The sequence below is a fragment of the Bombina bombina genome, chromosome 1 (assembly GCF_027579735.1).
Source record: "Bombina bombina isolate aBomBom1 chromosome 1, aBomBom1.pri, whole genome shotgun sequence".
Taxonomy (NCBI): domain Eukaryota; kingdom Metazoa; phylum Chordata; class Amphibia; order Anura; family Bombinatoridae; genus Bombina; species Bombina bombina.
Window position 1 is genome coordinate 1,343,846,525 of NC_069499.1, and position 26,211 is coordinate 1,343,872,735.

The 26,211-nt window shown below is 37.9% G+C and overlaps 2 protein-coding genes across 3 annotated transcripts in view; one reads left to right on the forward strand and one right to left on the reverse strand.

Annotated features, from left to right (window-relative positions):
- Positions 1–16,316, forward strand: part of CIAPIN1 (cytokine induced apoptosis inhibitor 1) — a 29,004-nt gene extending 12,688 nt beyond the window's left edge. For both annotated transcript variants that reach the window (XM_053702824.1, XM_053702815.1), the window contains exons 2-9: positions 4,939–5,102; positions 6,693–6,845; positions 7,488–7,564; positions 9,022–9,181; positions 9,489–9,562; positions 14,700–14,821; positions 15,328–15,409; positions 15,542–16,316. In XM_053702824.1, coding sequence (XP_053558799.1) covers positions 4,940–5,102; positions 6,693–6,845; positions 7,488–7,564; positions 9,022–9,181; positions 9,489–9,562; positions 14,700–14,821; positions 15,328–15,409; positions 15,542–15,652 — 942 coding nt within the window. In that variant the 5' untranslated portion in view covers position 4,939 and the 3' untranslated portion in view covers positions 15,653–16,316. The remainder of the gene's footprint in view (positions 1–4,938; positions 5,103–6,692; positions 6,846–7,487; positions 7,565–9,021; positions 9,182–9,488; positions 9,563–14,699; positions 14,822–15,327; positions 15,410–15,541) is intronic.
- A 647-nt stretch (positions 16,317–16,963) lies between these two features.
- Positions 16,964–20,842, reverse strand: LOC128649510 (C-C motif chemokine 22-like). Its single transcript, XM_053702837.1, has 3 exons — positions 20,680–20,842; positions 17,888–18,008; positions 16,964–17,324 (listed from the first exon to the last, which is right to left on the reverse strand). Exons 1-3 carry the CDS (start codon positions 20,732–20,734, stop codon positions 17,207–17,209), a joined length of 294 nt encoding a protein of 97 aa, XP_053558812.1. The 5' UTR covers positions 20,735–20,842; the 3' UTR covers positions 16,964–17,206.
- Positions 20,843–26,211: the final 5,369 nt, after the last annotated feature.

Below are 26,211 nucleotides of genomic sequence, written 5' to 3' on the forward strand. Positions count from 1 at the left end.
CTGCTTCTTTTCTTAATAGTTTTTCTTCAAAATTTCCCCCTCTCCACTCTTGCTTTAGTTTCTTTATACCCCAAAATTTAAAATCTTTTAAGTTATTTTTGTGTGTTTCTCTGAAATGAGTGTATAGATGAGTTTCTAGATTTCCCTTATCTATACAGGACAGATGTTCTCGTATTCGTTCCCGTAGGGTCCTTGTAGTTTCTCCTATGTATTGTAGCTGGCAAGTGCATTGTATAATGTAAATGACCCCTTTGTCCTGACATCTTATTGTTTCTTTTATATGATGTATTAACCCATTAGTGTTGGATATAACTTTCTTACATTTACTGCTAAACTTGCAGGATCTGCACCCAAAACAGGGAAAAAAACCTTCTAATTTGTTTCCTGTTAGATCTTTTTGTGTCATGTGTGTTTTTTGTATCTGTTTAAATTCGCTAGGGGCGAGTATCTGTTTGAAATTTGTGGCTTTCCTATATATGATTGTTGGATTATCTTTCATTTTTTCTCCTATTAGAGGATCCGTTTGAACCAGATGCCAGTGTTTTTTGACAATTTTTTGCAAAATATGATGATCACTATTATAGTCTGTGATTAATGCAACATTAATTTTATCTTCTTTCTCTTCTCTATAATTTTTTGGATTTAAGTCTTTATTTTTATATGTAAGTAGATTTTTCCTTTCTTTTTGGTCTACTTGTTCCTTAGCTTTCTTTATTATTTGAGGGTCATAACCTCTATCATGGAATTTTTTCTCTAATATTTCTATTTGTTCTAGATAGTCGGAGGTTCTTGTACAATTTCGTTTAATCCTAAGGCATTGGCCTTTAGGAATATTCTCCTTCCATTTATTTAAATGACAGCTATTAAAGTGTATTAGATTGTTGGCGTCTACTTTTTTGAAGTGTGTCTTAGTTATTATTTCTTTTTCTACAATTTCTATATCCAGATCAAGGAATGTGATTTTTTCTTTACTGATATGATATGTAAAGTTAATTCCTATGTCATTTTGGTTCATGTCTGCTATGAATTTTTCTAATTCTTTAGATGTCCCCTTCCATATAAGAATGATGTCATCGATATATCTTTTATAGAGCACGAGATTTGCGCCGAGCTCATGCGTGGATATGAACTCTTCTTCCCATTTTCCTAAGAAGAGATTTGCATAGCTCGGCGCAAATCTCGTGCCCATAGCAGTACCTCTTGTCTGGAGATAGAATTTTCCATTGAAGGAAAAATAATTTTGATTTAAGATATAATCAATACCTAGAATTATAAAGTCTTTTTGTTTTTGATTGAGTGTATCATCTCTCGTCATATACATTTCTGCCGCTTTTATGCCCAATTGATGTTTGATACTTGTGTATAACGATGATACATCACATGTACTGATGATATAGTTATCTTCCCATTTTAATTTGTTTAGATTTTGTAATATATCGGTTGTATCTTTGAGGTATGAAGGTAGTGTTTTTACGTATTTTTGCAAAAAACTGTCAATATATTTTGATAAATTTGCAGTTAGTGAACCTATTCCAGATATTATGGGTCTACCGGGTGGATTGATGGGATTTTTATGTAATTTTGGTAAGTAATAGAATATCGGTATTTTAGGGTATTTGGGACAGAGGAAATCAAACTCTTTTTTTATGGATTATGCCTTTAGTTGAGGCCTCTTTTAGTATGTTTGTTAACTTCGATAGAAATTTTTTAGTTGGATCTAGTTTTATTTCTCTATATGTTTCTATATCTCCTAGAAGTCTATTCGCTTCGTTGATATAACTTTTTGTATCTAGGAGGACTATGCCTCCTCCCTTGTCCGCTCCTTTGATTGTCAGTTCTTTATTGCTTTGTAAATTTTTAATTATTTCATTTTCTTTTTTAGATAGATTTCTAGGTTTAAATTTATTGTCTTTTACACTTGCAATATCTTTTTGCACTAATTTTTCAAATAATTCGAGATTTCTACCTTTCTCAGCACTTGGATAAAATTTAGATTTTAATTTTAAATCTGTATGTTGGATCTCTGGAGTAGTTGAAATGACATTTCTTGTTATACCATGAGCTGTTATTTGTCTCTCTATCGGATTTTTTGCAAAAAATCTTTTCAAAGTTAATTTTCGCACAAATTGACTTATATGAATATGTGTATTGAATTTGTTCATTTTTGTTGTTGGGGCAAAACTTAGACCTAGTTCTAATACTTTTTCTTCTTCTTTAGTTAATACTTTACTACTTAGATTGAAGATACCTGACGGTGATTTTATTTTGTTTTTTTGACATTTTTTGACTGTTCTTCCTCCTCTTGTTCCTCTCTGTTTCTTTTTCTTAGTGGTGGTGCTTTTAGTGCTAACTTGTTTTGTGATGTTTCTGGTCTTGTTGGATCCAATTCTAAAAAATGTTCCTCATTTTTTGGGGAATTTGGAACAGTGCTTAATTTTTCAAATTTATTGTTTGTTTTTATTTTCCAATTGTGATTTATATTTTCTTTTGGTGTTTTTTCAGAATTTTTATTTCTAAAATTTCCATTGTAATTATCTTTTTGTGAGTGTTCTCTATAGTGATAACTATCTTGCCTGTATTGTGTTAGTCAGGTGTTCCATTAATAAATATATATATAATTTCGTTTTGAGGTTTGTTAATAAGTATATAATGGGATGAATACGCGAACATGCTAAAACCTGGGAAGTGGAGAGTTAGCACATCCACTATAATATGATCTTGTCCACTTTATAAAGAAAAATAAAATCCAATATGAAAGGGATTACATTCATCATCTGACTCATGAACAATGTATTCCAAAATATCTGAAGAATACATTAGTACGAGAGTAATATTTTGTTATATGACACTATTATGTATCAGAAATCATATTTTAATGATATCATACCCACATCAATCTTGTTTTCTTTTTAAAATAAGCAAGCATTTACCCAGTGACTCAATTATCAATTCAACTAAGCACATTTAACCCACAGTGAGTTTGCGGACACCTCCACGTACCCTCCTCAATGTCTTTAGAAGCACCGCGGGTGGCAGGAAGATGTGTGTGTGTGTGTGGTATATGTGTAATACTATATGTATGTGTGTGTGGTATATGTGTAATATTATATGTGTGTGTGGTATATGTGTAATACTATATGTATGTGTGTGTGGTATATGTGTAATACTATATGTGTGTGTGGTATATGTGTAATACTATATGTATGTGTGTGTGGTATATGTGTAATACTATATGTGTGTGTGGTATATGTGTAATACTATATGTGTGTGTGGTATATGTGTAATACTATATGTATGTGTGTGTGGTATATGTGTAATACTATATGTATGTGTGTGTGGTATATGTGTAATACTATATGTATGTGTGTGTGGTATATGTGTAATATTATATGTGTGTGTGGTATATGTGTAATACTATATGTATGTGTGTGTGGTATATGTGTAATACTATATGTATGTGTGTGTGGTATATGTGTAATACTATATGTATGTGTGTGTGGTATATGTGTAATACTATATGTATGTGTGTGTGGTATATGTGTAATACTATATGTGTGTGTGGTATATGTGTAATACTATATGTATGTGTGTGTGGTATATGTGTAATACTATATGTATGTGTGTGTGGTATATGTGTAATACTATATGTATGTGTGTGTGGTATATGTGTAATACTATATGTGTGTGTGGTATATGTGTAATACTATATGTGTGTGTGGTATATGTGTAATACTATATGTATGTGTGTGTGGTATATGTGTAATACTATATGTATGTGTGTGTGGTATATGTGTAATACTATATGTGTGTGTGGTATATGTGTAATACTATATGTATGTGTGTGTGGTATATGTGTAATACTATATGTATGTGTGTGTGTGGTATATGTGTAATACTATATGTATGTGTGTGTGGTATATGTGTAATACTATATGTATGTGTGTGTGGTATATGTGTAATACTATATGTATGTGTGTGTGGTATATGTGTAATATTATATGTGTGTGTGGTATATGTGTAATACTATATGTGTGTGTGGTATATGTGTAATACTATATGTATGTGTGTGTGGTATATGTGTAATACTATATGTATGTGTGTGTGGTATATGTGTAATACTATATGTGTGTGTGGTATATGTGTAATACTATATGTATGTGTGTGTGGTATATGTGTAATACTATATGTATGTGTGTGTGGTATATGTGTAATACTATATGTATGTGTGTGTGGTATATGTGTAATACTATATGTATGTGTGTGTGGTATATGTGTAATACTATATGTGTGTGTGGTATATGTGTAATACTATATGTGTGTGTGGTATATGTGTAATACTATATGTATGTGTGTGTGGTATATGTGTAATACTATATGTGTATGTGGTATATGTGTAATACTATATGTGTGTGTGGTATATGTGTAATACTATATGTATGTGTGTGTGGTATATGTGTAATACTATATGTATGTGTGTGTGGTATATGTGTAATACTATATGTATGTGTGTGTGGTATATGTGTAATACTATATGTATGTGTGTGTGGTATATGTGTAATACTATATGTATGTGTGTGTGGTATATGTGTAATACTATATGTATGTGTGTGTGGTATATGTGTAATACTATATGTGTGTGTGGTATATGTGTAATACTATATGTGTGTGTGTGTGGTATATATGTAATACTATATGTATGTGTGTGTGTGGTATATGTGTAATACTATATGTATATGTGTATGGTTCTGTAATTCTGCTATAAAAACGCCATTGCCATGTGGATCTTTTTGAACAGTTCTGAGTGATGTTGGTTTAAAATGACTTCCTGTGTGATGTTCCTTTAAATGCTGAATTCTGTCTCCTTCTGAATACAAATGGTACTTAATGATCTCCTTCTTGGCATTGCACCTTTTAAAGCTTGTGTTTCTTTGCACACAGGATGGACACATTGGGGGTTTCCTTGTTGGCGGGTCAGCGAGTCTTAGTGACGTGGGATAGCAGTTCCCCCACTGAGAACTTGAAGCTGCTGGTAGAGCGTGTGCGGGAGGCAACAAACCCACAGGGAAACATTTGTGTAGAGAACATCGAAATGCTGCTGTTATGTGAGTATTCTTTTATAGAAGCATGGCATTTTCTTGCTCCATGCTGTATAAGCGAGCAAGAACTTTACAGACCTTCTGCCATATCACTAGACTTACCATTGGTATGAAATGCCATTACTAAATCCAGTTATCTCTCCCAGATTAGCATACAATACATTAAGTACTGTAAAATTGATTTTCCCTTAATGTATTTCCAATGATGTGTTCCAGTTGCAGACTATATCTATAGGAATTTGTTCCTTTTTGTTTATTTTTGTATATAAAATAGAGGATTTTGCTCTTTAAAACCACAAGACATTAAAATGGGCTGAACTTGGAAAGGAGAGCAGACCTCCTGATCACTTTTTACACACACAGAAATGCTTCCTTATCTTATCTTATCTCTGTTTACTAAAGCTCAATATTTGGAGAAAACAATTCAGAATGAACATTTTCGCACATCCCACTTAATCCCACTTGGCGTATCATTTATGTTGTTGGCCCTCGTTTATGTAGCTTTTCTATAACCAACAGCCAAAGTTTTGAAATTTTAAGTATAGGCAGGGGATTCAACAGGCACAATCAAATCAAATTTCAATTGACAAAATAAAGATAAATGAGCTGTTTGAAATTGAATAAACTCCAGCAAGTAAAATTTATCATTGGAAACACAGGGGAGAACATTTTACAGTACACTGTCCCTTTTAAAAAGGATAGAAAGGTCAAAGTGGAAATGTGCATGGATGCATTTCACTTTGAAATAGAAGCATTTTTGCTATATACTTCCATTACCAAAAATGTTTCTAGAAAAAGTTCTTACTGTTTTTCTGCGGTATAAGCACATATGCTGTCAGGGCCAGATGCATTTTTGCTAATGAAAGTATATTTCAAAAATGCTTATAATGCAAAGTAAAATAAACCCATATAAATTTCAATTTTCATGATTCAGATAGGGCATGCCATTTTAAACAACTTTACACTTTACTTTTATCATCAAATTTGCTTTGTTCTCTTGGTATTCTTAGTTAAAAGCTAAAACGTAGGTTGGCTCATATGCTAATTTCTAAGTCATTGAAGGCCGCCTCTTATCTGAATGCATTTGACAGCTAGAGGGTGTTAGTTCATGTGTGACTTATAGATAACATCATGCTCACGCCTGTGGAGTTACTTATGATAGGGCACTGATTGGGTAAAATCCAAGTCTTTCAAAAGAACTGAGATAAGGGGGCAGTCTACAGAGGCTTAGATACAAGGTAATCACAGAGGTGAAAAGTGTATTACTATAACCGCGTTGGCTGTGCAAAACTGGGGAATGGGTATTAAAGGGATTATCTATCTTTTTAAACAATACAAATTCTGGAGTAGACTGTGCCTTTAACTAGGCTATTGAACATGAGCTTTAGTTTAACTGTTAGGTATCACAGTTTAAATCCATGACAGACACGCAGGGTATTTCTATCCTTTAGAAGCTTTGAGAATTTGGGGCCAGGTATTTTGATTTTTATGTTCACATTCCTTAAAACACAACATGGTTGTTATGTGTTGTTTTCACCTGCTGTGGCTGCCAGTACTAGCTCAGTAGTAAAGACGTATTTGATTGTGCTCTTTCAGCTGCTCACGCGGACTCCAGCTTTGACGTGGTTTTGCTAGGTTTGGTCCCTGGCAGTGTTGGTGTGCACAGCTCGGAAGTACTGGCTGAGGTTGCACGTATCCTAAAGCCCGGAGGAACTCTGGTCACACAAGAGCCTGTGGCCCCTGGAGCTGGTGAGACCCTAATTTTACTGTCTCATTCATTTTGTAGCAATTACCCTACAGACCTACATTTGTGTCCTAAATAGCCCCAACTGCAACATGTAAATATTATTAGGTTAAAACAATTGGAGGCAATCATAGCCCAGAATGGGAAAAATGAGTATTACATTTTTTTCCATGAAATTATATTAAAATTAAATTTTACTGAATGGAAATGCAGAAAATCTTAAGAAATATTAGAGCAACAAAAAATGAAGACAGCAACTTATAGAGAAAGCACACATCTAGTTCTTGTAATAGTATGTCACTTACACTATGATGAGGGAAGTACTATTCATGTTACCACAAGTTTGCACCTAACTTCATCACATGCAGCTTATCAGGCTCATTTCATTGTATAGAACATTTTACTTAGCAGATTTTCTTAGTGATATTTCCCTGTAGATGTAACCTGACACTGACCATGTGACTTACACTCATCCCTCTAATATATACATTATTTTTACTCATTCCTGGATATTTTTTGTTCCTTCTCTGTAAGCACTTATAGGAACTGTATTACTCCCCTTATGTGATGGATTAGCCACACAAAAGGATGCTTTTATATTTTAATTTATACAGGTCACTTGTTACATTCTGTCTTTTCAATTCTAGATAAGAAAGCACAGATCCGTACTCCAGCACGTCTCTCCTCTGCACTAACGCTCTCAGGGCTAACAGAAGTGACCCAGGTATGTAACACTGTTATATGATTGCCATTTGTTACTCCTTTTTCTAATACATCATTTTTGCTTTGTTAAACCTATTTAGAAATGCACTGAATGTATATATTTGACATAACTTACAAAGAACAAACATTAGTCAGCACTGAAAGGACCTGTGAATACAGTAGATGTGCATAATCAACAAATGCATGATGAAAAGACAACGCAATTGCACTTAGTCTCAACTTCAAATGAGTAGTAGATTTTTTTATTTTGTTTTGACAAATTTCAAAGTTATGTCTATTAACACACCCCTGTATCATGTGACATCCATCAGCCAATCACAAAGGCATATATGTATATTCTGTGAATTATTGCACATGTTCAGTAGGAGCTGGTGAATTAAAGTGTAAATATAAAAAGACTTTGCACATTTTGTTAATATAAGTAAATTGGAAATTTGTTTAAAATTACCTCTATTTCAATCATGAAAGTTTAATTTTGACTTGAGTGTCCATTTAATTGACTGAAATATATATATTTTGGTTCCCCTACTTACCTTTTTCAATGTAACTTTTCATTACCACTTTCTCACCTTTTACACCTTAGTACGTAAAGCAACATAGACAAAAATACCCTTGGTGACATCACCAATATCAGGAAGCTCCATCTGTGTTTATGATTGTGGCTATGGTCCCCAGTTTCACAGATCTTACATTAGACTAGAAAAATAATATTACTAGTTCTATCCTACATTATAAAGGTTTTCCCTGTTAGACGTCTCGGCAGCAGTTCCACACATCACACTTAAAGGGACACTGAACCCAATTTTTTCCTTTTGTGATTCAGACAGAGCATGCAATTTTAAGCAACTCTCTAATTTACTCCAATTATCAATTTTTCTTCGTTCTCTTGCTATCTTTATTTGAAATAAAAGACATCTAAGCTTTTTTGAGTTAAGAACTCTGGACAGCACTTTTTGATTGGTGGATGGATTTTTCCACCAATCAGCAAGGACAACCCAAGTTGTTCACCAAAATGGGCCGGCATCTAAACTTAGATTCTTGCATTTCAAATAAAGATACCAAGAGAATAAAGAAAATTTGATAATAGGAGTAAATTAGAAAGTTGCTTAAAAATTCATGCTCTAGCTGAATCACAAAATAAATTTTTTGGGTTCAGTGTCCCTTTAAGAGACACTTAAAATGTGCAGTTTATACAGTAAACCAGATTTGTAAGCTGGTAGAAATACAGCTTCTAGACTTCACATCAATTTAAGGCCTGAACAGAACAATATTTCATTTTATTAAAGCACTATGAGGATTGCTAATAATAGATCTGATGGTTTAAAATCTCAGGTTAGGTTTCTATCACTAACACATAAATCAAAATTCACTTTTTGATACTTGCCGTGTAAAATAAATTATTTAAATGTCATGCGATTACTGGTAAATGAATTCTGTGAAAAACGTTTGTTTTCCCAGCTGTCGCAAGAAGCCTTAACCCCGGAGCAGCTGCAGGAAGTAGAGAAGAGCCTGGCGTACAAAGGGAGCGATGTAACATTGATTCAAATGAATGGAAAGAAGCCAAACTTTGAGGTTGGATCATCACGGCAGTTGTCTCTCTCCAAACGTCAAGTGTCAGGTATTGAAGAAGGTTAACTTGCAGGTCTTTACCACGGATACTGGAGGATGCTAAGCTTTGTAGAATAAGATAAAATTTATATCTGAGCAGCTAGTTTTTTCCTGAACAATACATTACAAGGGAACTGTATCTGAAAAATATTCTGTAAGCGGAATCAAAGCTGTGTTTGAGCAATGTTGTGTTGAGAATTTCTTTATATGAATGTATATTGGATGTTTGTATGTAATCATGCAGTATGCATTGCTTCTTGGCTTTCAATGATCAGCTCTCCTGTGCTAGTTCATAGTTGTATTTTTTTTTTTTTTAGTTAAACCTGCAGTAGATCCGGCAGCAGTGAAGCTTTGGACTCTGTCAGCTAATGACATGAATGATGACAACGTGGTTAGTGACCCTTTCTGAGCACTTCCTTATTCAGTCCTGTATCACGTCATGTGTCCATTTTCTCTGTCCCTCCCGTTAACTCTTGTCTACTTATACTAATCCTGTATCACGTCATGTGTCCTTTTTCTCTCTCCTTGCACCCTCTGTCCCTCCCCTTACCTCTTGTCTACTTATACTAATCCTGTATCACGTCATGTGTCCTTTTTCTCTCTCCTTGCACCCTCTGTCCCTCCCCTTACCTCTTGTCTACTTATACTAGTCCTGTATCACGCCAGGTGTCCTTTTTCTCTCTCCTTGCACCCTCTGTCCCTCCCCTTACCTCTTGTCTACTTATACTAGTCCTGTATCACGTCAGGTTTCCTTTTTCTCTCTCCTTGCACCCTCTGTCCCTCCCCTTACCTCTTGTCTACTTATACTAGTCCTGTATCACGCCAGGTGTCCTTTTTCTCTCTCCTTGCACCCTCTGTCCCTCCCCTTACCTCTTGTCTACTTATACTAATCCTGTATCACGTCATGTGTCCTTTTTCTCTCTCCTTGCACCCTCTGTCCCTCCCCTTACCTCTTGTCTACTTATACTAGTCCTGTATCACGCCAGGTGTCCTTTTTCTCTCTCCTTGCACCCTCTGTCCCTCCCCTTACCTCTTGTCTACTTATACTAGTCCTGTATCACGTCAGGTGTCCTTTTTCTCTCTCCTTGCACCCTCTGTCCCTCCCCTTACCTCTTGTCTACTTATACTAGTCCTGTATCACGCCAGGTGTCCTTTTTCTCTCTCCTTGCACCCTCTGTCCCTCCCCTTACCTCTTGTCTACTTATACTAGTCCTGTATCACGTCATGTGTCCTTTTTCTCTCTCCTTGCACCCTCTGTCCCTCCCCTTACCTCTTGTCTACTTATACTAGTCTTGTATCACGTCAGGTGTCCTTTTTCTCTCTCCTTTTACCCTCTGTCCATCACCTTACCTCTTGTCTCCTTATACTAGTCCTGTATCACGTCGTGTCCTTTTTCTCTCTCCTTGCACCCTCTGTCCCTCCCCTTACCTCTTGTCTCCTTATTCTAGTCCTTTTTCACGTCATGTGTCCTTTTTCTCTCTCCTTGCACCCTCTGTCCCTCCCCTTACCTCTTGTCTCCTTAGACTAGTCCTGTATCCCGTCATGTGTCCTTTTTCTCTCTCCTTGCACCCTCTGTCCCTCCCCTTACCTCTTGTCTCCTTAGACTAATCCTGTATCCTGTCATGTGTCCTTTTTCTCTCTCCTTGCACCCTCTGTCCCTCCCCTTCCCTCTTGTCTCATTAGACTAATCCTGTATCCCGTCATGTGTCCTTTTTCTCTCTCCTTGCACCCTCTGTCCCTCCCCTTCCCTCTTGTCTCCTTATACTAGTCCTGTATCACGTCATGTGTCCTTTTTCTCTCTCCTTGCACCCTCTGTCCCTCCCCTTACCTCTTGTCTCCTTAGACTGATCCTGTATCCCGTCATGTGTCCTTTTTCTCTCTCCTTGCACCCTCTGTCCCTCCCCTTACCTCTGGTCTCCTTAGACTAATCCTGTATCCCGTCATGTGTCCTCCTTTTTCTCTCTCCTTGCACCCTCTGTCCCTCCCCTTACCTCTTGTCTCCTTAGACTAATCCTGTATCCCGTCATGTGTCCTTTTTCTCTCTCCTTGCACCCTCTGTCCCTCCCCTTACCTCTTGTCTCCTTAGACTAATCCTGTATCCCGTCATGTGTCCTTTTTCTCTCTCCTTGCACCCTCTGTCCCTCCCCTTACCTCTTGTCTCCTTAGACTAATCCTGTATCCCGTCATGTGTCCTTTTTCTCTCTCCTTGCACCCTCTGTCCCTCCCCTTACCTCTTGTCTCCTTAGACTAATCCTGTATCCCGTCATGTGTCCTTTTTCTCTCTCCTTGCACCCTCTGTCCCTCCCCTTACCTCTTGTCTCCTTAGACTAATCCTGTATCCCGTCATGTGTCCTTTTTCTCTATCCTTGCACCCTCTGTCCCTCCCCTTACCTCTTGTCCCCTTAGACTAATCCTGTATCCCGTCATGTGTCCTTTTTCTCTCTCCTTGCACCCTCTGTCCCTCCCCTTACCTCTTGTCTCCTTAGACTAATCCTGTATCCCGTCATGTGTCCTTTTTCTCTCTCCTTGCACCCTCTGTCCCTCCCCTTACCTCTTGTCCCCTTAGACTAATCCTGTATCCCGTCATGTGTCCTTTTTCTCTCTCCTTGCACCCTCTGTCCCTCCCCTTACCTCTTGTCTCCTTAGACTAGTCCTGTATCCCGTCATGTGTCCTTTTTCTCTCTCCTTTCACCCTCTGTCCCTCCCCTTACCTCTAGTCTCCTTATACTAGTCCTGTATCACGTCATGTGTCCTTTTTCTCTCTCCTTGCACCCTCTGTCCCTCCCCTTACCTCTTGTCTCCTTATACTAGTCCTGTATCACGTCATGTGTCCTTTTTCTCTCTCCCAGCATTCTCTCTCCTTGCACCCTCTGTCCCTCCCCATACCTCTTGTCTCCGTATACTAATCCTGTATCACATCGTGTCCTTTTTCTCTCTCCTTGCACCCTCTGTCCCTCCCCTTACCTCTTGTCTCCGTATACTAGTCCTGTATCACGTCATGTGTCCTTTTTCTCTCTCCCAGCATTCTCTCTCCTTGCACCCTCTGTCCCTCCCCTTACCTCTTGTCTCCTTATACTAATCCTGTATCACGTCATGTGTCCTTTTTCTCTCTCCTTGCAACCTCTGTCCCTCCACTTACCTCTTGTCTCCTTAGACTAATCCTGTATCCCGTCATGTGTCCTTTTTCTCTCTCCTTGCACCCTCTGTCCCTCCCCTTACCTCTTGTCTCCTTATACTAATCCTGTATCCCGTCATGTGTCCTTTTTCTCTCTCCTTGCACCCTCTGTCCCTCCCCTTACCTCTTGTCTCCTTATACTAGTCCTGTATCATGTCATGTGTCCTTTTTCTCTCTCCTTGCACCCTCTATCCCTCCCCTTACCTCTTGTCTCCGTATACTAATCCTGTATCACGTCGTGTGTCCTTTTTCTCTCTCCTTGCACCCTCTGTCCCTCCCCTTACCTCTTGTCTCCTTATACTAGTCCTGTATCATGTCATGTGTCCTTTTTCTCTCTCCTTGCACCCTCTATTCCTCCCCTTACCTCTTGTCTCCGTATACTAATCCTGTATCACGTCGTGTGTCCTTTTTCTCTCTCCTTGCACCCTCTGTCCCTCCCCTTACCTCTTGTCTCCTTATACTAATCCTGTATCACATCATGTGTCCTTGCTTACCTTATTGTCCTTTTTATCTCACCCAGCATCCTCCTTTATCGGTCATTATTTCCAGAACACCGAGTTCCCTCTCTACTTTCCTTTATCATTTCTCTAGCACAAATTAATTTTCTTTCCTCTCTACATGTTCCTAAATTTGTAATTATCATTGTCCTTACTTCCTGCCCCAAAAATCATCCTTCCTTTTTCTGCATTCAAAGTCCTCTATGCCTCATTCTACCTCTAATGTTCCTCCCTCTCCTAATCTTCAATTTACCTTTTTTCTTTTAACTTTTTCTTTTGTGTTCCCCTTTTCTAATACAAACACTGACTTTATCTTTGTAATAATTAAACAAATCATTGATAAATGTAAAAAATACTTTCACTGAAATATCAGTGCTTAAAAAGATTCAGTGTAACCTATTAATATCATGAAAGTATTTAAATAATACATATTAGTTTAGTGGCAATTTAATTCTCCATTCATTTAAAGGGACATGAAGCCCAAGCTGTTGTTTTTTTTTTACCGTGATTCAGTTAGAGCATACAATATTAAACAACTTTCCAATTACGTCTATTAATAAATTTACTTCATTCTTTTGGTATTCTTTGTTGAAGGTGCAATAATGCAGTATTGGGAGCTAGTGGAAAACATCACATGAGCCAATGACAGAGGCATATAAGTACAGCCGCCAATCAGCAGTTAGCTTCCAGTAGTGCATTGCTGCTCCTCAGTCTACCTAGGTATACTTTCAACAATGGATACCAAGAGGACAAAGCAAAATAGATAATAGAAGTAAACGGTGAAGTTGTTTAAAATAGCATGCTCTATCTACATCATGAAAGAACATTTTTAGGTTTTATATCCCTTTAATCAACAATTGTCCATAATCAAGGAAAATTAACATAGTCATTAGACTTTAAGTAGTTTGTAAGAATAGTGTGCAGAATAATTATTAAATTATTAATAGGATGGGTTTTAAATGCTTTTAAAGTATTTATTTTGCATCCAATACTTAATTGTCATATTAATGCACATATAAAAAATACTATTGTATTTATGCGTTTACCCATATGCCTGCAGTTAGTCATGTACCTTGTCTTTATAAAGCATTCAGGAACACAGCCAATCAAAGACAGCATCACCCAGGTCATTGTTCCCCATGCAATGTGTGTCCCCATTTTCTTGTTGGGGCGGTAACTGAGGCTTCAGTTCGTACATTGACTGAAGCGCTACGGCACATGACCAGTAGCTCTTCGGTCTTGTGCAGACCACAAGCTACAGGAGACCGGCATCACATGATGCAGCTTCTGATTGCCTGCGTGGGTTTTGTCAGAACATGAGGTGGGATTAACTGCAGAGACGCAAGTCATTTTCATAAATAAAAATTGCAAAATCTAAGCATTCTGTTTTTAAACAACCCCAGATATGCTGCAAGACACCGTATTATGGAAATATTAAAGACACCTGACCCCATATTTTTTTTCTGATTCAGACAGTGAATCCAATAAAAAAAAAGTTTATTACTAGGATCAGATCTGCTTTGTTCATGTGTAATTCTTTGTTGAAGAGCATACCTAGGTAGGTAGAGTGCAGGTGTCTGGGGCACTACGTGGTAGGAAACATAGGTTACACTGCAGGTATTTGAAGGAGAGTTGTTTCACATGTGCAAACTCATCAGCACTGAAATGTAGTGAAAGACAGATTTCAAAATGGCGGCACCCATGACTAGAGGGAGGTGAGGAATAACCTCAATACTATGCTTATAAAATGTATTTAGTGTTTAATGTCCCTTTAAGCATAGCAAGGGTCATAATAATAACCACCACTTGGTACTACACATCAAGAACGTATAAATTTAGTTTTCTCATTTTTCCAGGATCTTTTAGACTCTGATGAGCTGCTAGACCAGGAGGATTTAGAGAAGCCAGATCCATCTTCCCTACGTGCAAGTGGCTGTGGGGAAGGAAGTGAGAAGAAGCGCAAAGCTTGCAAGAACTGGTGAGCAGCTATGATGTGCAGGGAAGGGGCAGCTTGGATTAGATTGCCTTTAATATGCTGGAGTGAGAGGAGCTCTTGCGTGGATGGATGTTGGATCTGTGGGGTGTCTGAGGCTGATTGCTGAGTGGATTAAGAGGATGGCTGGAGACTGATAGGGAAGGTTGATTAGTTGGTTGGTGTAGCTGTGGCAGTAATAGCTGGAGGTAGAGGCTGCTGGGAGCTGTAAATACAATTGGGTTAGAGAATGAGGCTGTGTGAGGAGACCAATCTGAGGGGGGGGGGGAGTATCCTGTTTAGTTTTAATATAGAATGTTGTCTGTGAGGGTTATTTATATGTTAGGTCATATTTCTCCTGTTTGTCTGGGGTGCATGGTATTAATAAATATAAAATTCCTAGAATAACCCAAAAGCATAAACTGTACAGTACATTCAGATCTAACACCAGTGTAATTGCGCAGACCTTGCTCTGAGTGGGTGACATGAATTTTGCTCTGTTTCTTTTACAGCACTTGTGGATTGGCAGAAGAACTGGAGGAAGAAAAGACAAAAAGCGCTGTTCCTAAAGCTGCCCCATCAGCATGTGGTAACGTGAGTACCCTGTGTGTGCGAGAGATAAGGCTGGGTGACTTCTGCAGCCTCTCTGTAGTGCTGTCATTAAGTGATATTGTGTGTGAAAAAGATAAAACCAGACAGGACTTTCAGCCTCTCTTTCTCTTGCAGTGCTATTTAGGAGATGCATTCCGCTGTGCCAGCTGTCCGTATCTTGGGATGCCGGCATTTAAACCAGGAGAGAAGGTATTGCTGAAACCGGCACAGCTGCAGGATGCCTAGAGTAGAGACGGATGCCCTGAGAGGAGGGCTGACTTATTATTATTATTATTATTATTATTATTATTACACACCCTCCTCTCATTACCAAACATATTTCAGCGTGGCTGATACTTCTGACTGGACTGTATATTTGTGGATGAAGGAACAAATGTATGTGACCACTTTCGACACTGTTACTACAGTCTCCAGAACTAGTCCATGGAAGAAACAAGCTATAGTACACACTGGGAGCTTTATGGTTTAAAGAGATGTCCGTCCTTGTACCCAGGAAGAGCTATGCTTTAACTGGGAAGCATTTAACGTTAACTGGGCTGACTGAATCAACAATAGCAGGATGTGAATATAAAGTCACGGTTCCTGTTTGATCTAATGTGGACCAATATATAGAGAAACTATATATAATACTAGAGGCTCATTATAGTGGTGTATTTATACAACACAATATAGTTATCTCCCAAGGTTTTAACAAACATGCAAAATAAACAAATCCTCTCTATAAAGCTCCCTCCTTCATATGTAAAAATATTTATTAGTGTATTTCGTTATTTTCTTTTTCTTTGTTAGAAGTAATATAGAAGTTGTGCAGTTAAATACACAATACAGGACTACTGCTCTTGTACTGCTGAAGGTGCCTAACTATTAAATAAATATATTTCGTACATGGTTTTTTCATTCAGTAACTTTATTTTTTTCTTGCACATTGTCTGCATTATTTTATTGGAGATTTTATGGTTGGTTCAGGAAGAGTGGGAAACGATAGAATGCCCTAGAAATCATTATTCTCTCATTGATATTGGTCAGAAGTAATTGTCTCTTTGGAAGTATTTAACTCATATTACTGAATAACATTTAGAAAGATGCATCTTTTTTTATTCTAAATTATATCTTTATAAAACCGACACATTTTTACCTAAGATTAAAAAAACAATTTAGAAGTATGTTGTGGCGAGGAAACAGGAGACCATTTGTATTTTGCTCATCAATATCCTTATAACAGAAAAGATAACACAATAGTGTACTAGTATTCAGAAATAATACATCCATTTTTGTGCGCTTATGCACAGGAAACGCAGCAGATCTGATTGGCTGTGGTATGATTATCATTGTATATTATTTTGTGTACTAGAAATACATTTTGGACTCTTAATGTGCAATCATTCTGGTGTCCGCAACTGTTTTGTTGCTGCAGTACAATATAATTGCCATACTATCCATTGGAAAACTAAAGGCTACTGTTCATATGATACTAGTAAGAATTGTAATCAACTTCTATACTTATCATTTTCATCATCTTATAGTAACAACAGAGAATTCTGCAAGATATAATCTATGTATTTATTTGTAACTGTATACGAATAACACATAAAACTTTAACCCAAAAGATTCAGGGCATGACTCATGTATAACGAATAAAAGCAATACATTTGTATACATTAAAATAGTAAAGTACCATGTTCATCCTCCAAACCCAAAACATCCAAGATAACATTTTAGGTGCAAAATGCGTCCATGTGAATGCACCCCCAGGTGAACAGACACAAAATAGCTTGACGTTCACAAGCGCTTCAGCATTTCTGCTGCCTTTTGTCTGTGTTGCAGTATTTGTATCACGCGCTTTGTGTTTTTTTTGGAGGGATCCATACAAAATGAGAAGTTTGCAAGAGTCTTGAACCTAGAGAAACCAAGAAAATGGTTTAAAAAAATGTATTAAATGCTAGAGGTTTATAATGTACACGCTTTAAGTGCATTATAACATTGGTGTGTCTCGTGCACTGTGAAGTCTCCCTACAGCTAGTGTTAGTGGAATTTCCCACCTGCTCACAAAGCATGCCTAGCTTTCGGTATACCCCATTATAACGCACTGCAGTGAACTAAAGCACATTATAAATCTGCTATTATGTCCTTCCTCCCCCAAATCTATGTATTGTCCCACATAATAGGCCACTTGTGATCATGATGATAGAGATATAGAAAAAAAATAACCTTCACCCATCACATGAAATTTCTATAAAGTTTCTATATTGTACATTTTTAATAGATTTTTATTTAAGCATTAACGCCAAACTTTGTAAAGCCTTCCCAAAAATATATTTTTTTTCATACTCCTTTTCTAATTTAATAAATATTTAACAAATATACTAATATGGACGAATGGATGGATGTCGGCTGCCCTCTACTGGTTATAGGAATAAATAACCTGTTTCGTTAGTTGTATTTATTGGTCTTTTTACTTACACTACTCCTGGTCTTCGGCAGGAACTAGGTGTCCTGTAGAAGCTCTGTATTTTTTTGTGGTTAACAGGGTTTGCAGCAAACGAGAAGCAGCAGGTGTCCATCTTATCCAGTGCTCCAGGCCCTAAATGACAAAATGAATCCTTGTAAAAAATGACAGCACCTGTAACTTAAATAAAAATTATATACATACACACACTCCTATACACACCCATTTTTTTTCTTGAGTCAGAAAAAAACATGCAGTTTTAAACAATTTTCTAACTTCCATGATCCCATTTGCCTTTTTCCTTTGGTTTGGTTTGTTGAAGAATAAACCTAGTTAGGCTCCTGTACTGCCTATTTTTCTGCCAGTGTATACAAAAACTGTTTGGTGTTGAGTATTTTATAGCAGCAATGTTTACAATACTATTTGTTAAAGTATTGTACATTTTTGCAAACATTTCAACTCTATTGTGTGCAACTCTGTATAACATTGTTAAAAACATTGTTGCCATATAATTCCCAAGACGCACACACACACTCCTGAGCCATGTTTTTCAATAAAGGATACACAGAAAAGGAAGTTAGTTTGTAAACAGAAGTAAATTGGAAAGCTACATACAGCTGCATGCTTTATCTGTATAATGACAAATTCAAATTGTTGTGCTAAATTTATTTTTCCTCAGAGATGGCAGTCCACACAAAAATGATCTATTACATCAATAGAGGAAACTATTTTATTTTGTTGTGCACTGCCATTTAATGCAATTTTTTTAATTAATTGGCATCCCATTTTTTTCCACATAATTTTAAAGAGAATTTTTGAAAACGATTTAGTTTTTTGAGCTGTAAAATAACAAAAACAATTACAAATATTTTTTGAGCTGTGTAATGTTCTTTTGTTTGACTGAGATATTCGGTTACCCTTACACACCTAGTAGTTGCTTAGTAAATTATCATGTTTGGAGAGCAGGACAAAGAAAAATGTCTGTACTTAAAGGGGCAGTTCACCCAAACATTTTCTCCCATTTAAATTGTTCCCAATGATCCCCTTTACTTGCTGGAGTGTATTAAATTGTTTACAAGTAGCTCCTTTACCCCTGTTTTGGCCTTTGAAATAGCTGATTTAGCTTGTGGTATCCCAACCTATACTGAAAGTTTTGATACTGGAGTCTCAGCTATTGAATAGCCTAAGTAAACACAGCCAGCAGAAGAAATGACACTCCCAGTGGGGTGCAGGATAGTTAATGATAATTTTGCATTGTTCTCTCTATGTATTGAGCTTTAGTTTGCAAATATAAGACAAGGAAGAAAGTGTGTGTACACAAAGTGATAACATAATGAGATATGATATTACCTGAAGCTCAACCCATTGTAATAGGCTGTGGTTTAAAAGCACAAAACCAGCTACTTCATATACACAAATAAACCTGAAAATGCAATTTCTCATAATTTTATACTCTGCAGCTTGTAAAACAAGTCATTGTAAATACATTCATATAAAAACTATTTGACAGTGTACTGCCCCTTTAAAGGTACAAGGAATTCAAAGTTCAATTAAATAAAACCTAGATGCTCTGAATAATGTAAGTTTAATTTTGACTTTCATATTTCATTAGGGACTTAAAACCCCAATTTTTTTCTTTCATGATTCAGACGGAACATAGAGGTAAAATTGTACCTATTACCTATTAACAAATTTGCTTTGTTTTCTTGCTATCCTTTGTTGAAAAGCAGGAAGGTAAGTTCAGGCGCGTGCACATGTCTGCAGCACTATATGACGGCATTTACAACAATGTTATCCTTTAGCAAAAGCACTAGATGGCAGCACATGTGAACACTACCTATCTAGATATCTCTTCAACAAAGAATAACATAAGAACTAAGCAAATTTTATAGAAATAAATTGGTAACTTTTTTTAAAAATTGTATTCTCTATCTGAATCATGAAAGGGAAAAAAAATGGGTTTCATGTCCCATTAAGGATTATGGGTAGTGACATGAAATGAATGTGCAGTGTCCACTTTAAACCTTGATGCTTTAAACAGGTATAAATGTTTTTTTAATTAAATAAAGTTTGGTGTTTTGTTCTCATGGTGTCTTATTTGTTGAAAAGCATACCTAGGTAGTCCAGGAGCAGCAATACTGGGAGCTAGCTGCTGATTGGTTGCTGCACGTTTATACCTCTTGTCATTTTGGCTTGACTGATGTGTTCAGCTAGCTCCCAGTAGTGCATTGCTGCTCCTTCAACAAAGGATACCAAGAGAATGAAGAAAATTTGATAATAGAAGACAATTTAAAAAATGTATTATAGTTGTATGTTTTATATCAGGGGTTTTCAAACCTTTCCTCACACCTCCCTAACAGGCCAGATTTTCAGGATTACTTTGGGTGAGAGCAGGTTAATAAGCTTGTTTACTAATCTGATTATTTCACCTGTGCTCCAAATCAGATATCCTGAAAATCTGGTCTGTTAGGGAGGCCTGAGGACAGGTTTGCAAACCCCTGCTCTATATCAATCATAAAAGAAAAAACTAATGGGCTTTATGTCCTATTAAATCATCTGAAAGATATTTTGTTTTATAGACTGTTCAGTGTTTATTTACTTATTTGTCCTTTAAGCAATAGATTACAATGTATTTGTGTTATTAAAAAGTGATGTATATGTGTCCCTGATTACCTGGAGATTGTCGTTATTATCCAGTGCACAATATACCTGAGTATCGCTTGTGCATTTCCTGTTTTACTATTTCTGAGTTTTTATCTGTCCCTTTAAAGGCATTTACTTCTGTATTAAGGTGTCCGTTTCTTACCTGCCCAGGTGACCTCTACGGCTACAAGAATTAGCAACACGCTCAGTTTCCACATCTTCCTTGGTGTGTTGGGATCGTCTGGCTTAGATACAGACTGGAGCTCTAATGATTTTCTTGGAGAGGATCGCTTATATTTTGATCTCTTAGCTGAGGAGGGGGGGGGATTGGGTGAGGGCTTGCGGAGAAAGTTATTTGATCATAGAGAGTTGATGGGGGGCTTTTTTTAGAATCCATTATTCATCAGAATTTAGGTTAGGGAAGCAGATGAATGTCAGGACTTTCAGATGAGGAAGTGAGAGTCAATGGGGGAGAACCCCATATCTCTTGGTCTTGCTTTAATGCACAAGCCTGGTATAGTGCTGTAAGTATATTAGAGAGTGGATCCCCAGTGAGTAAGTTCAGAACATTTCATGTAACCACAAACCTCTAAGCCACAGAGTTCAGACAAACTGCATTTAAATAAGTGAGCAGCAATGACCGGAGCATTTAAAAGGACAAGAACGTTATTAAACTTTAATGATTCAGATAGAGCATGCAATAAAAAAAATCCAATTTACTGATGATCACATTACTAATTTATTACAATTAATTTACTTGAAAATAATCAAATTTATTTTATTATTATTATCGGTTATTTGTAGAGCACCAACAGATTCTGCAGCGCTAATTTACTTAGTTATCTGAGTATCCTTTGTTGTAGAACATAAAACTAATGTAACTCAGAAGTGTCCAAGGGCACAATATGGCATCCAAAACTGTTTGTAACAATGTTATACAGTCTACAAGATGTGCATGGTCCTGAGCCTACCTAGGTATGCTCTTAAACAAAGGTTACCAAGGGAACAAAGTAAGTTTTCTAACTGAAATTAATTGGGGTTATTTTTTCTAATTGAATGCTCTGTTTGAATATTTAAAGTTTAGTTTTGACTTTCATGTCCATTTAGTCATCTAGCGAGTGTCCTTAGGATATGATGTTTTTCATTGTGACTATTCTGCGTATCATACACAAGAAGAAGCTATTTTAAAGGGACATAGAAGTCAAATGAATCTTTCATGATTCACATAGAATGTACGATTTTAAAATGTAGTTCCTTTCCATTACAACATATTGAGGTAGACTCAGAAATGTGCACATGATTTGATCCCTTCAACCCTTTAACTGCTGATAAATTTCCATTCCTGTGCTGAGCTGTTTTGGTGTTTTTAGATGCTGCTCGCATTTAAGCCTCACTGTAGGTTATCTTTCAGTTAGAAACCTACACATATTATATATTGTTTTAATCAGCAGACCCAGCAGATTGAAACTTTATTATTATTTTATGTATATGTCATGGCACGTGAGAACTCTACAAAAAATGTGCTAAAAATGTGTATTTTTAAATTTTAACAAACAAGTTTGTAAAAACCTATATGTATGATTTGTATTTTTAAACGCTATAGTCAAATTAAGAAGAGAATACCAAAGGATACCAAGAGAACAATGCAAATTTCATAATAGAAGCAATCTTAAGTTGTTCAACATTGAATGCTCCATCTAAATCTTATTTGATTTTTTACTAGCACTAAAAAACATAAAAAAAATCATTTAGTTGCTCTTTGTTCTAATGAGAATCAGCATCAATTGTTAACTGACCAACAGTCAGAGATGAAGATGGTGGATGCAAATGGCATGAATTTGATGATTTAAAGCCTTACATATGTTTTCCGACTATTTTATTTCTTAAAGGGAAAGTAAACACTAAATAAATGCTAGATAGAATGATGCATTTAATGAAGATTATTCTGAGAATAACATGTAGGTGCATTTTTTAAAGTTTCATTAGCTGTTTAAAGTGAATGTAAATTTTGATGCTAAAGTGCCCAGTTTTTAAAAATTCTATTAAAAACAGGGGCACTTTAATTCATCAAAACTTACATTTCACTCATTGTGAAGAAATACCTTTTAAACTTGACAGCCGCTCCAGCTTCCTTCGGTCTTTGCAAGCCATTTCTGATGTCAGAAATGATGGATAGGTCATCCTCCAATCACGGCTTCCCCCCTGGGGAATCGGTGTCTGTTTCAACGCCGTGATTGGAGGAAGCTGGATTCCTCATTTTAGACTTAGCGATGGGTGGTGGAAGGGTGGTGGAAGCAGGATCGGCTGTCAGTTTTAAAAGGTATTTCTCCAACATTGGTGTGTCCGGTCCACGGCGTCATCCATAACTTGTGGGAATATTCTCTTCCCCAACAGGAAATGGCAAAGAGCACAGCAAAAGCTGTCCATATAGTCCCTCCTAGGCTCCGCCCACCCCAGTCATTCTCTTTGCCGCTGAACAAGCAGCATCTCCACGGAGATGGTGAAGAGTATGTGTCTCACTTATCTTCAAACCAAATAAAGAGACAGGCATTCTTACATTGTGTAGAAGACCTGTTAACAATGGGAGTGATACACCCAGTTCCAACTGTGGAACAAGGAATGGGGTTTTACTCAAATCTGTTTGTAGTTCCCAAAAAAGAGGGAACTTTCAGACCAATTCTGGATTTAAAGATTCTAAACAAATTTCTCAGAGTGCCATCGTTCAAAATGGAAACTATTCGAACGATTTTACCTTCAATCCAGGAGGGTCAATTTATGACTACCGTGGATCTAAAGGATGCGTATCTACATATTCCTATCCACAAAGATCATCATCAGTTCCTAATATTCGCCTTTCTGGACAAACATTACCAGTTTGTGGCTCTCCCATTCGGGCTAGCCACTGCTCCAAGGATTTTCACAAAGGTGCTCGGGTCCCTTCTAGCGGTTCTAAGACCAAGGGGCATTGCAGTGGCACCTTACTTGGACGACTTCCTAATTCAAGCGTCGTCTCTTTCAAAAGCAAAGGCTCACACAGACATTGTTCTAGCCTTTCTCAGATCTCACGGGTGGAAGGTGAACATAGAAAAGAGTTCCCTGTCTCCGTCGACAAGAGTCCCTTTCTTGGGGACAATAATAGATTCTTTAGAAATGAAGATTTTCCTGACAGAGGTCAGAAAGTCAAAGCTTCTAAACGTTTGTCAAGTTCTTCACTCTGTTCTACAGCCTTCCATAGCTCAGTGCATGGAAGTAGTAGGGTTGATGGTTTCAGCAATGGACATAGTTCCTTTTGCGCGAATTCATCTAAGACCATTACAACTGTGCATGCTCAAACAGTGGAATGGGGACTATACAGACTTGTCTCCAGTGATTCAAGTAGATCAGAAGACCAGAGACTCACTCCGTTGGTGGCTAACCCAGGATCACCTGTCCCAGGGAATGAGCTTCCGCAGACCAGAGTGGGTCATCGTCACGACCGACGCCAGTCTAGTGGGCTGGGGCGCGGTCTGGGACTCCCTGAAAGCTCAGGGTCTATGGTCTCGGGAAGAGTCTCTTCTCCCGATAAACATTCTGGAACTGAGAGCGATATTCAATACTCTCAGGGCTTGGCCTCAACTAGCAAAGGCCAGATTCATAAGATTCCAATCAGACAACATGACGACTGTTGCTTACATCAACCATCAGGGGGGAACAAGGAGTTCCCTGGCGATGAGAGAAGTGACCAAAATCATAAAATGGGCGGAGGATCACTCCTGCCACCTATCTGCGATCCACATCCCAGGAGTGGAAAACTGGGAGGTGGATTATCTGAGTCGTCAGACATTCCATCCGGGGGAGTGGGAACTCCACCCGGAGATATTTGCCCAGTTGACTCAATTATGGGGCATTCCAGACATGGATCTGATGGCGTCTCGTCAGAACTTCAAGGTTCCTTGCTACGGGTCCAGATCCAGGGATCCCAAGGCGACTCTAGTGGATGCATTAGTAGCACCTTGGACCTTCAATCTAGCTTATGTGTTTCCACCGTTTCCTCTCATTCCCAGGCTGGTAGCCAGGATCAAACAGGAGAGGGCCTCGGTGATCTTGATAGCTCCTGCGTGGCCACGCAGGACTTGGTATGCAGACCTGGTGAATATGTCATCGGCTCCACCATGGAAGCTACCTTTGAGACAGGATCTTCTAATACAGGGTCCATTCGAACATCCAAATCTAGTTTCCCTCTAGCTGACGGCTTGGAAATTGAACGCTTGATTTTATCTAAGCGTGGATTTTCGGATTCTGTGATAGATACTCTGGTACAAGCCAGAAAACCTGTAACTAGAAAAATTTACCATAAAATATGGAAAATATATATCTGTTGGTGTGAATCCAAGGGATTCTCATGGAGTAAGGTCAAAATTCCTAGGATCCTTTCTTTTCTTCAAGAAGGTTTGGATAAGGGATTATCAGCGAGTTCTTTAAAGGGACAGATTTCTGCTTTATCTGTCTTGTTACACAGACGACTGGCAGCTGTGCCAGATGTTCAAGCTTTTGTTCAGGCTTTGGTCAGGATCAAGCCTGTTTACAGACCTTTGACTCCTCCCTGGAGTCTGAACTTAGTTCTTTCAGTTCTTCAAGGGGTTCCGTTTGAACCTCTACATTCCATAGATATCAAGATGTTATCTTGGAAAGTTCTGTTTTTGGTTGCTATTTCTTCTGCTAGAAGAGTTTCTGAGTTATCTGCTCTGCAGTGTAATCCACCCTATCTGGTGTTCCATTCAGATAAGGTTGTTTTGCGTACTAAACCTGGTTTCCTTCCAAAGGTTGTTTCCAACAAGAATATTAACCAGGAAATAGTTGTGCCTTCTTTATGTCCGAATCCAGTTTCAAAGAAGGAACGTTTGTTACACAATTTAGATGTAGTTCATGCTTTAAAGTTCTATTTAGAAGCAACAAAGGATTTCAGACAAACGTCTTCTCTGTTTGTCGTTTATTCTGGCAAGAGGAGAGGTCAAAAAGCTACTGCTACCTCTCTTTCCTTTTGGCTGAAAAGCATCATCCGATTGGCTTATGAGACTGCCGGACGGCAGCCTCCCGAACGCATCACAGCTCACTCTACTAGGGCTGTGGCTTCCACATGGGCCTTCAAGAACGAGGCTTCTGTTGATCAGATATGTAAGGCAGCGACTTGGTCTTCCCTGCACACTTTTGCCAAATTCTACAAATTTGATACTTTTGCTTCTTCGGAGGCTATTTTTGGGAGAAAGGTTTTGCAAGCCGTGGTGCCTTCCGTTTAGGTAACCTGATTGGCTCCCTCCCTTCATCCGTGTCCTAAAGCTTTGGTATTGGTTCCCACAAGTTATGGATGACGCCGTGGACCGGACACACCAATGTTGGAGAAAACAGAATTTATGCTTACCTGATAAATTACTTTCTCCAACGGTGTGTCCGGTCCACGGCCCGCCCTGGTTTTTTAATCAGGTTTGATGAATTTCTTTCTTTAACTACAGTCACCACGGCACCCTATGGTTTCTCCTGTTTTTCTCCTGTCCGTCGGTCGAATGACTGGGGTGGGCGGAGCCTAGGAGGGACTATATGGACAGCTTTTGCTGTGCTCTTTGCCATTTCCTGTTGGGGAAGAGAATATTCCCACAAGTTATGGATGACGCCGTGGACCGGACACACCGTTGGAGAAAGTAATTTATCAGGTAAGCAT

Bases quoted from the DNA above. Each gene is read 5' to 3' on its own strand.
- LOC128649510 (XM_053702837.1), bottom strand. From the start codon at position 20,734: ATGTGGAAACTGAGCGTGTTGCTAATTCTTGTAGCCGTAGAGGTCACC. The intron at 18,009-20,679 runs GTAAGAAACGGA...TTTGTCATTTAG, and splicing joins CGTAGAGGTCACCTGGGCAG to GGCCTGGAGCACTGGATAAG. The intron at 17,325-17,887 runs GTAAGTAAAAAG...TGGTTTCTCTAG, and splicing joins TGCCGAAGACCAGGAGTAGT to GTTCAAGACTCTTGCAAACT.